Source organism: Phaenicophaeus curvirostris, chromosome 2 (genome assembly GCF_032191515.1).
Source record: "Phaenicophaeus curvirostris isolate KB17595 chromosome 2, BPBGC_Pcur_1.0, whole genome shotgun sequence".
Taxonomy (NCBI): Eukaryota; Metazoa; Chordata; class Aves; order Cuculiformes; family Cuculidae; genus Phaenicophaeus; species Phaenicophaeus curvirostris.
The window spans coordinates 120,305,589-120,320,854 of NC_091393.1; the positions used below are offsets into that span (position 1 = coordinate 120,305,589).

Genomic DNA, 15,266 nt, shown 5'->3' on the forward strand with positions numbered 1-15,266 from the left:
AGTCTCTCCTCCACCCCACGGGTTTTGGGGGGAAGCAGAGCTCCCTTAAACCCCCTTCCTCCCGGCTCTCTTCCATCCTTACCCCTTCCCGACGCTGCCTCTGGCTTCTCCCCCTTCTCTCGGCTGCCTGCTGGTCTCCCGCTGTCCTCCCGGGTATCAGTCCTTATCTCCCGGTTATCTCTTCTGCTGCTAAATTCAGCCCAGTGGAGGGGTTCAGCCTGGGGAATCTGCTAGTTAAATCTAAATCAGTCCCAACAGTTATTCCTCCAGCCGTAATTTCCCCCCATCTAGCCCTTCCCTGGGTGTGAGATGGTTTTCTAGGATCCCTCCACGACCTGCAGAGAAAACAGCGGCTCAGATCATTTCGCTCCCCTCCCAGGTCCTCCCTGGGAAGGATATTTCATATATTTCATCCTGACCCCCCTCCACAAGTGTTTTTCGGGGTCTTGCCATTGCAAGCCATGCGGAAGGCCTGATGGCATCCCTGCACTCGCCGTGCCTGGAAAGCAGCCCCAAACTTCCCCGAAGGAACCCAAACCAGAAACCAAACCACCAACACAGAGCAAAGCACCTATAGCACCCACCCTGTTCCCTGGGCTCTGGGAATTTGCCTCCCCATCCAGCCGCACGGAATCTCCAGCCCCCAGCGGGTCAGCCCGCTGTGCTTAAAGCTTCTCCCAGGGAAAAGCAGGGAAGGGGGGGGGATTAAAAACACCCTGGAGAGGGAGTTTTGCGGGTGCTGCTCTTGTCACTTGTCTGGGCAGCACGGATGCTGGGGTGGGGGGGCTAAAGGAGCCCCCCGACCATCCTTTGGGGGGTGCGGACACGCGTGGGGTGGGAGGCTCGAGCCAGCCTTCCTCCTCTTTCTCCTCCCTCCTTTTCCTCACCGTCTGCTTAATTTAATCCCTTTTCCCCTTTTTCATCCCCCCCCACCCCCATCCATCCTCCAGGTCGCCTCCCCCCACATCAAACGCGGCCTGGGGGCCATTAACAACTTAAAGCACCGATCCTACCTGCGGGACAAAGGGGTCTTTTTGGTTTTTTTTGTATTTTGCTCCAGGCCTTTAGGAGAGAGCATCGCCGTCTCTCACCTTCCCGGCTATTTACCCCTCTCCTTTCACTTCTCCCCCCACCTCCTCTCCCCCTCTCCACTGCTCTAACCTCCTTATCTCCTCCGCCCCAAGGTGGGATCCCGACCCGGCATCCCCGGGAGCATCTTCCCCGGGCTCCCCCGGAGCTGTTGTTGGACGGGGCGGGGTGGGAGAAAAAAAAGAAAAAAAAAAAAAGCCGGGGAGGAGACTGCCCGAGGGTTTTAAGCAGCCCGGCCCCATCGTGGAGGGGGGGTGGGGGGCGGGGGTGAGGGGGGGGCGGTGATGGATGGAGCCCGGTGGGAGAAGCTAAATGCAGACGGGAGCTAAATTTCTCCTCTGGAGGGACCTGGACTTCTTTGCTGGGGGGTCTGGAAGCGGTGGCCGGACCTGCTGAAGGTGGGGAAGGTGGGCGGCGGGGCGGGGAGGGCGGAGGAGAAGCGCGGAGGCGGGTCGGTGGTTTTTTGGGGGCTTTTCGGCTGGGAAGTGGAGCTTTAGGGTTTTCCAGCCGCTCCCCCCACCCCGTCGCTCTGGCTTGCGGCTGGGGCTCGGGGGGCCCCGTCGCGAGATGTACCAGAGCTTAGCCATGGCAGCCAACGCCGGCCCCCCGGCCTACGAGGGGGCAGGTGGCTTCATGCACGGCGCGGCGGCCGCAGCGTCCCCGGTCTATGTGCCCACCACGAGGGTCACCTCGGTCATCCCCAGCCTGCCCTACCTCCAGAGCGGCGCCTCTTCCCAGCAAGCCAGCCCCGTCTCCAGCCACTCCATCTGGACTCAACCCGGAGCCGAAAGCGCCGCTTACAACCCTGGATCTTCTCACCCTCCCGTGTCGCCTCGCTTCTCCTTCTCCACCAGCAGCCCCATCCCCGCCACCTCTTCCCGCGAGGCCGCCGCGGCCTACAGCAGCTCCTTGAACCTTTCTGCTAACGGGAGGGAGCAGTACGCCAGGGGGTTCAGTGGCTCCTACTCCAGCCCTTACCCGGCGTACATGAGCCCTGAAATGGCCACGAGCTGGACTTCTTCGCCCTTCGACGGCCCCATGCTGCACAACCTGCAGGGCCGAGGGACGCCCGCCGCCGCCCGCCACGCCAACCTAGGTAAGCGCGACGCGGCTTTGGGAGAGGGGAGGGAGGTTCTCATCCCAGCATCACCCCAAATTTGCCTGCGTCAACCCCTTTTTGGGGAGGGCGAGGAGGCCCGAGCGGCAGGAGGGAGAAATTCCGCATATTCGGGGTGTCGCTGCCCCTCTTCTTGCAAAAAGTGACGGTCCCCTTGGTGCCCCTTTCACACGTAGTTCCTCTCCAAATCTTCCATTTCAAAGAATCAAAGAATCAAAGAATCATAGAATCACCAGGTTGGAAGAGACCCACCGGATCATCGAGTCCAACCATTCCTATCAAATACTTCCATTTCGAAACACCCTCAAGGACCACAGTTTCAGAAAAATAAGTATAGTTGAGGACAGGCCAGGAGCGGCAAGAAATGATGTGTCAGACTCTCACGCAAAGGCTTGCTGGCTCCACAAATAGGTGTGAGGGGATCTAGGGGCTGCAATAGGGATGACCGTGGTGTGCAGGATCACGATGCTCGGTGGGTACGCAGGCACCCCCATCCTGGGCTTGCTTGGGGTGTAAAGTGGGGAAAAATTGAATGGAAAATGGGAAAAAGCGAAGTTTGACTGGTGAATCCCAGATTTTCCCTTGGGGCCGTTTTCCAGTATGAGGGTTTTTTAATTTTTGGGAATGTCAGTTAAGCTAAAAAAAGGGAAAGCGAAGGGAAACTGGGCACTGATGGGTGTCAGACAATGGAGAAGCAGAAAAAGAAATGCAACCACATTTATTATCACGCTTTTTGGGGCACTCGCAGCCCAGTATTTCAGTGCCGCCAAAATCTCAGCTCTGATCTCTTGTTCTAATCCTGATCTTGCAGCCTTTAATTTCACTAAGCACCACTGAGTCCTATGATCAGAAATCAGCCCAAATGATTTAAAATATTGCTTTATATTTTATATGGCAGAAGAGGGAGAAAGGAGGAGAAAATGCAGGGCACATCTCTGCATTGCGGTTTCATAAACCCCCTTTTTCCTCCCCGCTTTCTCTCCATGAAGATATTTTTGTCAGCATCGGGATCGAGGTTAACAAAGAAAATTACTCAAATTTGTCTGCAGATACATTTTAAGATTGCATTCTTAAACCTGAATTTTGGAGGGTAATTTTTCTATTGCGTCTAGCAAGATTTGGTTTATCTTTAGCATTATTTTAGGGTGTGAAAGAAAGGAGCACTGGGCATCGCTGAAGGCTTGGCCTTGCCAATGATTTCTGCTTTTCTCTGGCCATTCTGAAATTGCTGAAAATGGGGAATGGATTATCTTTAAGTTTTGGCCAACCAGGCAATGTTTCTGGTAAGCCCTGAGAAGGTAGAAAGCATAGGGATGAATCAAGTAATCAAATAATAGTTCATTATTATGAACAAGGACGTAAGCACATTCGTATTTGGCTACTGTGACACCTCTTGCTTGGGAAAAAATATTGCCTTTTTGCAGTGGTCTCAAAAGGACTCTTAGTAATAAAAATAACTTAAAAACCAAATAATGCAAATGATCTGCAGTTGCAGAAATACCTGGCAGCTTTTAAGATGCCAGAGTCTGTGCGTGTAGTGCTTTTGGCATTTCAAGCCCTGCGTTAAGCAGCAGTTTGCACTGCAGCTCTCACAGCCTGCCTTTTGGTGGCAAAAAGTGGTTTTTATCTAGGCTCTTAAATAGCACCGGGAAGCCGGGATGCTTTGAGCCAGTCCAGAAAACATTAGCAGTCGCTAGCGAAGGAGGAAGGAACCGGGACCCCCTTTCATTGATGGGTCCTGATTTGGGTGCTGGGTTCTTGGTGTTGCCTCCCACATTGCCAAAACTGGGGGATTTATTAGTGTGGGTTTAATTATGCCTCTGCCTTGAATGTGGAAACAGTGCTTAGTTTTTTAAAGAAGTGCTCGGTTTATGCTGAAAAAAAAAATAGCATCGCCTCAAACAAAAACTGCCTGAAAGGTGGCAAGTTTTAAATTCAGGATTTAAATAGTCATGGGGATTTTTTGGAAAGCAGCTCTCCTGGCGAGTAGTTTAAGGTTCAGACTTGTCCCTTTCCCCCTTCTCCCCAAGTTGGAAGCATGTAAAGGCTGGCTGGTGGTTTCTCAGGGGGGAAAAGGCTGCAAAGCCCTGATGGGTTGAGAAATTGAAGGCACTGAAGGATTTAGCTGGGGGGAAACATCATCGTGGACTGCACCCGTTGCAGACCCACTTTAACAACGCATCCATGTCTGGCTCAGCATCCGAGCAGCCCCTGGCACAGCGGAGCCCGGGCTCCTTTCTTTGCCTTTCCTTAGGATTAAAGATATTTTTCGTCTTTGAGGAACCTCAAGGTGGATACACAAACCTTCGCGCTAGGCTGTATTATATCAAGAGATTTTTGCACGGCTCGTTTTCCTCCAGGGGTTTTGCTTCCTGGAGAAGCAAATGTGGAGAGTGCTAATTGCAGAGCGTCCTTAGGATCATTGGAATATTAATTATTATAATCTTTTAATAATGAATACCAAGTTTATGCAGGTGTAGCTGGATATGCAGACACAGATAGGCAGTCTACACAATTTGGCATCGCATTTTTTCCCTTGCTGTAGCGCAATGCTCTGGGAAAAGATTTTTAGAGAAACTGCATGCAACGGTGACAGAAAATGGAGAAAGCAGTAAGATCTTCATTTCTACAAAAAAAAAAAAAGAAAAATCTTATTTTTTTTTCTAACAAGAAGAATATTGGCCTGGATTAAAATGTGCCAATGCAGCTCTGTGGTACAAAGTGGGAAGAACGGGTGCATAAATCAGGCTGATTTGAAAATCTTACCCCAGTGTGAGTTCAAAATGCCAAATATGGGCTTTTCAGGGTAAGTTTGGCGAATGGTTTCATTACCCTGAAGGGCAGGATCAGACGCTGTGGTCGAGGCCGTGAACTTGCTCCAGGCATCGCATGGGATGGGGCTACAGTGAATTCCCGACTTAATGAGGCATGAAAAGGATGGGCTGCCAAGTCCCTTTTCAGATTTCCCCGCCAGTGCCAAAAACCTCTTGAAATCTACCCCCAAATTCGCACCTTGCCCCTTCCCCAGGCAGAGGGGAACATGGATTTGAGTCCCACACAGTAGCCTGCACGTATCCAACCCGCTGCCGCTTGCTGCCTCCTGGACATTTCCAGGCTGGAGCTGGAGGGACAGATCCTACTTCGCCGTCCTCATCCCCTGTAATATTGCTTTTTGCAAAAACAACAGCAGGGTTGGTTTTTTTGCTGTGGCATCAAGGAGGCTGGTGCGGCTGGGAGTAAACTGGGGTGAGACACTGTGGGTGTTTTTTATTTCGTTTTGGCTAAGTCAAAATCAGGGTTCCCCAAACAGGCACCATTTGAACACAGCAGCAGCATCTGGGAAGATCAAAGCCTGGAGCAGACGTTCAGTTGGAAAATGTCTTCTCCGCTGCTTGTGGGGAAGAGATTGTGAACCAGATCTTAAGCTTTGCCATAGGGATGCTAAAAGATTTGCCCTGTAGCATCCCCTGGGCTGGTATTTCCAGTGACTCATCAGCATTTGTTACAATCCTCTGCCCTACAAGCAGCCCCTGACTTTCCACACACACCTAAGGACAAGCTGGCTGCTCCCCATGGGGCAGGAGAGCCCAGCATCTCTGCTACCCCTGCAATCCAAAAGATGGGACTGTGGGATGCAGGGATGGCACCATAGGATGTAGGGATGGCACCATAGGACCCGTCTGCATTTTGCACGGGACCTTACATCCACCCTTTTGCAAGCGGTTGCATTTCTCACCTCAGCTCCACCGGCGGGGAAGGTTGGCCCCGGGGCTTTGTTCCCCCAGCAGGTTTCAAGCCACCTTCTGCTCTCCTGACTAATTTAATTGTCACCACTCAGTCTGGGATTTGGGATGAAATGCATAGAATTACGGGAGGCAAGACTGAGCTCGAGCACACAAATGGTTTTTACCCCGTAAGTCCACAAAGAATACATTTTAAGCAGCAATAGTAATAAAAATATCCCATCACGGGCTCTGTTTCACCCTTATTAATACAATTCCTTAATTGAAAATTTGCTCTTTGTCATCAAATGCAAATGCACATGTTGTATAGAACAGCCACGGTGTATAATTAATACACAAGAAATGCTCGTGATTTTTTTGTAAAACAGTAGAACTTGAGACAGTGGATAGCGGACCTGAATCTAAGGCTTTATTAAGACAGCATTAATTAATTTCCTCCTCTGCATGTGAACTCATGTACTTATCCTGTATCTGGAATGGTGTGTCCGCAGAGGCTGTTAAAATACAGTTGGAAATAAGTAATTCTAAGGAAAATCCAATTGAAAAAGATTGGATAGTGTAGTCCTGAAACATGAGAGACCTTGTTTCTTATCGCCACAGGGCTACGGGCTAGAATTTTTGCTTCTCGAGCCCCGCACAGCTTTGCACATATAGGAAAAAGGATGTAAAAATAAAATATATCTTCTTTGAGAGGTTTTGTTCCCAAATTCCCTGCTCTGCACACCAACAGGTTGTGTCCTTCCCTCCCTACAATTTTCTTACTGAAAAGGAGGTGCAAGAATACAATGCCTGGAGGTCTCCCTCTGCTTGGCGATGCTTCCGAGGGGCACAAAGCAGAGGAAGGTGGGAGGATGCAACTGAACCTTTTGGGTCCTTTGAGGCTTTTGTAACCCTATTATAAAATGACTTCATGAAGTGTCTGTGTCCAATTTGGGGCTCACTTCTGCTCATGAAACCAGGCTGGTATCTCTGTTGAGAGCTCAGATCATGAGCTTAAAGCAGCCGGTTTTGCTTGTGCTGGATGACAGAGGCAGAAATGTGGAATTTTTGCTGGGACGGCTGTGCAGGTGCCGTATTACAGCCAAGTGTGGTTACTGAATAATGCAATTATGTTCCCCAAACCCCTTGGTTGTAATGGTGAGGTTGGGTTGTAATGGGTACAACTTGCTTTGGCAGGGGAGACGTATAATTAAGCCAGTAGGATTGCGGAAAGGGCGACTGGAAATGCCAAATATTCACCTTGTCGATGGATCCCAAATCCACGCTGCTGTCTGGCAGGAAGGTGTAAATATGCCTTTGGTGTGTGAGTGTGAAATGCTGCTTAAATAACTAAGGAAATATGTGAGAATGTGCTCTTATCTCCAAAATTAAACTGAACTACAAAAGAAAATTTCATTATAAAAGCAAATTCAATTATAAGCCTGGATTGAGGATTTTTTTTTTTTTATTTTGAGGGGGAAGAAAAGACCTTGTGGATCCCCTTTTTGGGGCAAAACCCTTGCAGTTGGCTATGACAACATCCAGCATTATGGCAAAATATTAAAATCTCTTTGGCCTTTACAAGTCTTCCCCACAAGCTTCCCGGTCATGGTGACCGGTCCAAGCTGTAAATACATCTGAAATGACAAATTAAACCAAATTATCTGCCGTGCCTGAGCAGTGAGGTCTTTATACTGGGTGCTTACACGTGTGTGACAGCACTTGAAAATAATTTGATCATCATTGGCTTCACAGTGGCTGGTACAATTGGTATTAAAGGCTCTTTTGATCCCCCCATCCCACGTTTCTGCCGTGCGGAGCGATGCTATTGTAAGGTCTCATGCAGCAGAAATGTTTTCCCTTCAGAAAGTGACTTGCTGCAGGGAAAACGAGTTTGCAGCATTCCCTGTGATGTTGCATCCTTGGTGTGCTTGGTGCCGATGGTCTTTTTCAATAGGATAAACTGGAGCTGTGTTTTCTCATCCTAAGAAAATAAAGGCAGGAGAGCGCTGGGTCTGCTAGGAAAGATCTGGGAAGAGATTTTGGAAGCTGGCTGTAGATCTGACCCTGCCATCAGCGCTGAAATGTTTCAGCTTTCAGGTTTTGGCAAGGTCTGGGATATAAACCTACATTTGGGGCAAGGTCAACTGGAAGCGAAAATTATGTTTTTCTTTTCTCAGAAGTGCCCGGTGATTATTTTTTCCTTGGTTATTTGCCAGTACAGAGGTTTTTTCTTGCTTAATTCAGTAGACCGTAAATGTAGGATGCACCCTGTGCCTGGGGAGGGATTGAGTTGTATCCTTCCCACATCTTTCTGTTGTTTTCTCTGCCTTCCTAAGGCCAATTCTACTATTTTGCCCAGGAAAATCTTGCAGGATCAGACTCCCCTGGTAAACAGATTCCGTACGGACTGTGGAAAAAAACCCAAACAACCCAAAAGAGCCCCCACCTTGCTCAGAGGTGAAACTATCCCTGTTTTAAACCAAAGCAAGGTTTGCCTGGAGCTGGTGCAGGATCAGGCCCATGCAAGGAGCTTCCATACAGAGAAAACGCAGCTCCTGCAAACTATTTGGAGTCCTACAGGTTTTCTCAGAGAGATGAAGCTCCGAAAACCAGTAAGAACTTTCTTTTTCCTTTCTGGAAAATGGCCACTTAGTTTATATTTGCAGCATGAAAGGATTTGTACTTATTTTTATATTATTTTTAGTGACCCGTAAATATGGTAAGTCCCTTATCGGAGCCAGATGGGCTCAAACAGCTCATGCCAGCCTTGGAAAGGGACTCAGAAACTTGTTTTATTTGTGAAAGAGGGAAAAAAAATCATAGCAAGTCAAGGAAAAGCAAGTTTTCCACCAGCAGTAGAGGTGGAGTGAGGGCAGCCGGATGCGCGATGCGGCAGGGCTGATCTCCCGTCTCCAGCAGGGACTGGTACTGAATGCTTCTGAATCTGGGATAACAAAATCGCTGCCTGGAAATGTTTCCCTTTAATCCTTGGGAATTAGGTCAGTGTCTGCTGGGGGAGCATTTCAGGAGAGGTCCCGTGGTGGGACGCCACTGCCTGCTCTTGTTCTTCTTCCCAAAGTTCAGCCGTTTTCCTCTGGTCAACGCTTCCAGCTGCAGCACGACGTATTTACAAGGTGCCGGGGCAGCGCTCGGTGACTGTTGTCGTGAGGCTCTCCTAAAAGATTGAAACCCAAGCCCAGAAGAAGGGGTTGAGGGCAGAGATGGAGCATGAGGGGAGAAGGAAACCATGTCGCTCCCTCGGAGCAAGAGTTCGCCAATTCTTGCTTTTTATTTCACATCTCGTTCTTGCACGGTGCTCTCTGCCTGTGTCTATAATATTTAAGCAAATTCCAGGTTGTCCAGGAGTGGGCTGACTCCTTTGGCTCTGCAAACATCTCCAAACAGCTTGGGAGACATCTCCCTCTTGTCTGCTTCTCAGCTGCTTACCTTTGGCTGTTGCCAGCTGCTGTGCCTCCATGTGCCTCCTTTTCTCTTCAAGCTCCATCTTCCGGAGCCATGTTGTCATACATCAGGCTCTAGTTTTGTAGGAAGGGATGGAGTAGGTTTTCTGGAGAAGAGAAAAGCTAGGAATCCCTGATTCCTATGTGCTGAAACTCTAGAAGAGACAAAAAAAAAAAAAATCACCTAATATTTATTATTTAAACTCCTATGACTTTCCAAGCTAGGCTCTTGGGTTTGCAAGCCAGGGAGCCATCATGATTTAATATTCAGGGCTTGCAGTGCTGGAGCTGTAGAATATCAGCGAGGCAGTGAGCCCCAGACATCAGGACTCCTACAAATGACATGTTTGGCCCCAGATGTCTGAGATTATTTTGGGAAGGGAGTGCTGGCCCCAGGGGCTGGCCACTCAGGGAACCGTCTGCTGGGAAGGATGCTGAGTTGGGACATGCCTTGGTGATGTGGAGAACAAGAGAGGAAGCTGACATGGGGGGGGTGTCTCCTCCTCATGCTCCCCTTGGCTGGGAGGATGCCCTGGATCCTGGGCATGACTGAGTCTTTTCTCCAGGGGCTTCCCACATTCAGTCTTTCTTTGCTTCAGTGGAGCAGATCATCGATGCTGTGATTTACCCTGACCCCCTGCATGTGTAGATTAAGGGTTTTCCCAGATCCCAGCAGAAGCAGGACCACAAGCAGGAGGGTGAAGTCCCCCTCATACCTCCTTCCCTAGAGGGCAAAATCCTCCTTGTACCCCCTTCCCTTTGCCTCCAGCTGGGGAAGGGTCTCACTCCAGCAGATCTGCCTGCCTGCCCCGCTGCCTCCCCTCCCCAACCATTTCTAGCCCTAAACCAACATCCCAGTCAGACTGTCACCTCCCTTCATGCAAAATCAATAACAACGGGTGAGCAGGTTAATTATAATCACAGAATAAACGCCACAGTCTCAAAGTTCACTCAACTTCAGCAGCATTTCAAAATGAGTGGACGATGCCAAGAAACTTTCATTGATTCCTCCGGGGCAGGTGTGGGAGTTTGAACCTGTCCCCAAGCTGATCTTGATTCAAGACCTACTCAATTTTCTTTCTTATCTCGACTTTTGCCTATCTTATAATGCCTGTTATTTTAGATAAAAAGTCCAATCAATTGAGTTAGAAAAACTGCAAGTTATATGTTGCCCTGATAAGTTCGGTACCTGCCATTTCATTGACCTAGGCTGCAGTTTCTGACCTTTGCAGACACTTTAGTGGCAGCCGGGAGAATCGCTCCATCCTCCCACCCTGCTCAGGGGCTGAGTTGACTTAACATTTGGAATAACTAATAAAAGAGGTAAAGAGAAGGGCCAGGGGTTAGACAAACTGACTGCCCCCTGTAACGTGATGAACTGTAGTAAACACCTTTTTGTTTGTTCCTGGCTGGTGTCCCATAGGGAGGCCAGGATCTGGTGTTACTCCTCAGCGTGGTATTTGTCAGTGTAACACCTTCCAATTAGAGTCAGAGCCTGTGTCCAAATTAGTGAGCTAAAGAAAACTGGGGCAGGGGGTTGGAAATGCACATGATTATCAATATCAGTTAGTGCTCTCATGCTCAGACATGTGGGGCAATATATACTCTATGTATTTCATGTATATTCCTGCACATGGAATCATAGAATTGTTTAGATTGCGAAAGACTTTTAAGATGATTGAGTCCAACCATAAACCTAACACTGTCAAGTCCACCCTTAAACCATGTCCCTAAATGCCACATCTATAAGCACACATGGTATATATATGTTTTATCTATCTAAAGTGTGTGTGGGTTTTATATACATGTGTGTCTGTATGTGTTATATTTGCTTATGTATAAAGTAACTTATATATACACACAGTTTTATACAGCTATATTCTACATAGCCATAGAATAATAATTCTAACAGCAAAAGCAGATGAAGCAAATTAGAGATGACTCCTGACTTGCTAAAATAACATTCTTAAGGACATGGTGTATATAAATATATACAAATATATTCATTTATATATATGTACATATATACATATACACGTATAACACACACACACATATGATAATGATAATACAATAAATTGCATTCCTACAAGCAGGATTTTGCTCATTTGACTTGGATAAATCTCTTTCCTTCTGATTTATACCAGTCTGAGAAAAATGTTTGAGTTTCTGGAGTTGCAGGACTGCAGGGTGGAAGATCTCTAGTCCAGCCTCCTGCTTGTAGCAAAACAGCCACTAGCAGTAGCTGAGGTTGGCTGTGACTTTACCTGGACGAGGCTTGGAAATGCTGCGGGATGGAAATTCCCCCACCTCACTGGGTACTCAATCCACCTACTAATGAAAACGCTTTTCCTAATACCTAACCTGTGGTTTGTGCTGTGTCCTCTTGTGCCTTCTCCTACTGTTGAGAAGAGTTTGGCTCTTTTATCTGCATAACTGCCTAGCTTCTAGCTGATATCTGAAACTGGGAAGCAGTTTGGATGTGACCACTGTAGACTGTCATCCAAGCACATCTGAACGTGGCCAGGCTCTGCGAGCTGGGCTTAAGGTCAGGGTTCACCAGTTAACTGGTAACTAACCCTGGTTCACCAGTTACCCAGTATCCATAAGGCCAGTTCCCGTGGCTTAGCTGTGGAGCAGCAGCTCGGCACGCCTCCATAGCACACCTGCTTCTGGTCCCGTGTGCCATGTGCATGTCAGGGGTGATCCATTGCCTGTGCCTGACACAGGAACCCCTGACCAGGTGGGATCGTGGCATTGCAAATCCCAAGTTTTCCTGATCCTCTACATTTTTTGCCCATCATGGAATAGATGAGCTGGGTATTGGACTAGATAACCTTTAAAGGTCTCTTCTAACCCAAACCATTCCATGATTCTGTGACCTTTCCCTCTTCTCTTGCAGTCGTGGAGATCCTCTTCTAGGGCATGTCCATTTGGAGATGGGCCATATTTCAAGGAGGAATACACCATGTCTGTTTTTCCTTTGTCAAAATAGAGAAAGGTCATTTGCAGATGCCTCCTGCCAAGCAGATTCCAGGTTGTGGAGAGCCCCATCCTGGCCATTTCCTGGGCTCCCTATGCTAACCTGAGATTTGTTAAAAAATATTCGGATGGTTGATAAGCAGTTTTTCCTGTTTATCAGAAGGGCCTCAGATATTTACTAATGTAAGGATTGTAAGTAGGAGTAAGAAACAGGAGGTCACCTAAGTAGGTGGGATCAGGCGTGCATCTCAGCAGAAGAAAGCAGACCTCGGAGTTCAGTCATGAGCAACTTGACAGCCACCAGAAGTTGCTGTAAGACACCAGGTTGCTATCAAGGGGACGGCCAGTAAGTGTTCTAGCCAAAAGCACCCTACAACCTTGGAGCTGTTTGCATGCCTTTCTCCTGTACACAGGACCGTGAAGAGTACCTGAGTGTGTAGTTGACAATCTTTTTGCTCAGCTCCTATACAACATTGGGCTTTATGGTGGTCTGGTGGTTCTCGTGTGCTGGAGAGCTGTCAATGCTTTTCCAAGCAATCACGTTGGCCAGTCCCACAGCACCATCTCCTACCCCTTCTCAAAACAGTTCGTCTGTACCTGGACACCAGCCAGTTCCCATTCATCCTTCTTCCATCCACCATTTGCTTCCACACCTATGGCTGTGGGCTTTAAAAGTTGCCCTGTTGCTCCCCTTCAGTGAGGCAGGGAAGAGCCTTTGCTTCTTCTCACAGGGGAACAAGTGTTGCAAGCTGAAGAAAAGCCCTGCTCAAGGGAAGCCTGTTGCAGAGCCAAGAGGGAACACAAATCCAGGCCCAGGATTTGACCAACCTTCCCTCTCGTGCATGATCTCAGCTGGTGCCTTGGCTGCCTTTACCTCCACTGTCCTTCAAACCAGGGAAAACATATTCATGAAGGAAAGGAGTATTCTTGGCTGTTGGCAATGGTGTGTGCCATAGACCTTGGCTTGCAGCAGGCAGAGGAGGGAGCTTTGCAGGGGAGGGACACAATGTTCCCTTTGCCTTGATGCGAAACATTTGGCCTGGGAAGATTTGCACAGGAACAGACTCACCGTGGTGTTTCACAAAGCAGGGAGAAAACAAATTACTTCGCCTTTCCAAGAGCAGCATGTGGCACAGCCAGGTTGTAGGTTCAATCTTTCCAAAGCAATAAGTACAGTTGTTAGCTTTGCATGGGGAAAGCCTGTTTGGTTTAGGTGGCTAACTGAGTAACCAACAATTTTCTTCACTGTAGATGTGTCAGATAAACTTCAAAACCTTCTGGGACAGCATTGAGACATTTGTGTGAAGCTTCACAATGATGCACTTTACTGGAAACCGTGTCTCTGATTAACAGTGAGGAATTTATCCCTTCTCCATTTGTTGTTCTTTATCCCTCCTCCAGGTGTTGTTCTCTGTTGATCTAGATCAGAGGAGAATAGAAAGCCTCATTCCCACCAGCAACCAACCCAATGATGGGCACTACTCGAACAGGCGCTGTCCTGCTCTCCCCATGCACCTAGGTCCCATCAGTCTTCAAAACAATGAGGCCCTGGATTAATTTCCCCTAAATTCTGTCAGAGAAGAAACAGGCAGAGAGGGAGGGGGGGGAAAAGCCAATAAGCAGAATCTGTTCCTACAGAAGCATTCCCAGCTCCAGTAGTTGACAGGTAAGATAACGTACATGGGCTTTCTGATCCCAGTCTGTGTGTCAAGCCGATGATGTCCCTCACCATCAAAAAGGAAAGGCTCACAGGCAACTTTCTTCTGGCTATAGATCTTTCCCAGTTACAAATTTGATCTCTTTCATTTACAATTGCTTCCTGTCCCTTCTGCTTTTGTCTCTCCTTGGTTTTTGCTGCTAGCTTCCTTTCCAGTTCAGCCCTGCTCTGCCATGGTACTGGACCAACCAGCACTTTTAACTGCTATGATCTGACCAGAAACCTTTTGGTGGGTTTTCCCCCTTGAAACTTCAGCTTCTGGAGTCATGTAATTCATGGGACCATTTCAAACCATTCAAAGAAATAGAAGATGTGCCATGTAATTCATGGGACCATTTCAAACTATTTAAAAGAAATAGAAGATGAGACTTTCAGCTCCACTAGCTGCAGCAAAATACTTACTATAAGGATCTCTAAAGGCTTGAACTATAGGAAGGATTTCTACACTGTCACTTTTTAGTGGAAACAGTCTTGGGATTTGGGACAAGTCATCCTGAGCAGGTAGGAATGGCAAATCCTGCTTTGCTGTGGTGGCTGTCCCTTGAAGCAGAAGGTGAGAGTGTCTTGGGTGGGATACCAGGTTGTCCATATGTCTGAGGGGTAAATGCCCTTTGCATCAGCTGCGAGTGCTCCTGAGAATACATTTCAGACTCGTGTATACACAGAAACATGGCTCTCACCTCTTATCATAACAAATTGGTTTAGGAAACTGCTTCTCTGCAGGGAAAACTACTCTCAGGGTCTGTTTAGAGCCTGTAAGTGCCTGGCTGTGCTTGAAGGACAGCTTCTCCTTTGCTGACTTGCTTCACTGGGTTGAGAAGACACTTCTGCAGGGGGAACTGTTGATATTAAATATCCCTCCAGCCGTAAACAAAACTCCAGTGCTATATTAATGGAAGTCTCTTTCCATTTCTCTTCACTAGAGGGGGTGAAGGCAGGAAGGAGGCTGGAGAGCAGAAGAAGGTAGACGACCTCATTGTTGTTTCTCATGGCAGAGTCTGACTCAAACCAATGCAGGGAGGGCTCTTTGTCCCCTTCCAGAGGCTGGTTTGGGAACAAAAATTTATAAGCCAGTTGCTGACTCTGAACTGAAGGATTCAGAACCTCTCTATGACAGGTGCTTTTACTATTATTATTCCTTGGGTCCTGATCCCTCAGTTTTACGTATTCAGGAT

At 48.0% G+C, this 15,266-nt stretch overlaps 1 protein-coding gene across 2 annotated transcripts in view; it reads left to right on the plus strand.

The window, feature by feature from the left end:
* The first annotated feature begins 1,632 nt into the window (after nucleotides 1–1,632).
* GATA4 (GATA binding protein 4) overlaps nucleotides 1,633–15,266 on the plus strand; it is a 29,065-nt gene continuing 15,431 nt past the window's right edge. For both annotated transcript variants that reach the window (XM_069850706.1, XM_069850707.1), the window contains exon 1: nucleotides 1,633–2,185. In XM_069850706.1, coding sequence (XP_069706807.1) covers nucleotides 1,657–2,185 — 529 coding nt within the window. In that variant the 5' untranslated portion in view covers nucleotides 1,633–1,656. The remainder of the gene's footprint in view (nucleotides 2,186–15,266) is intronic.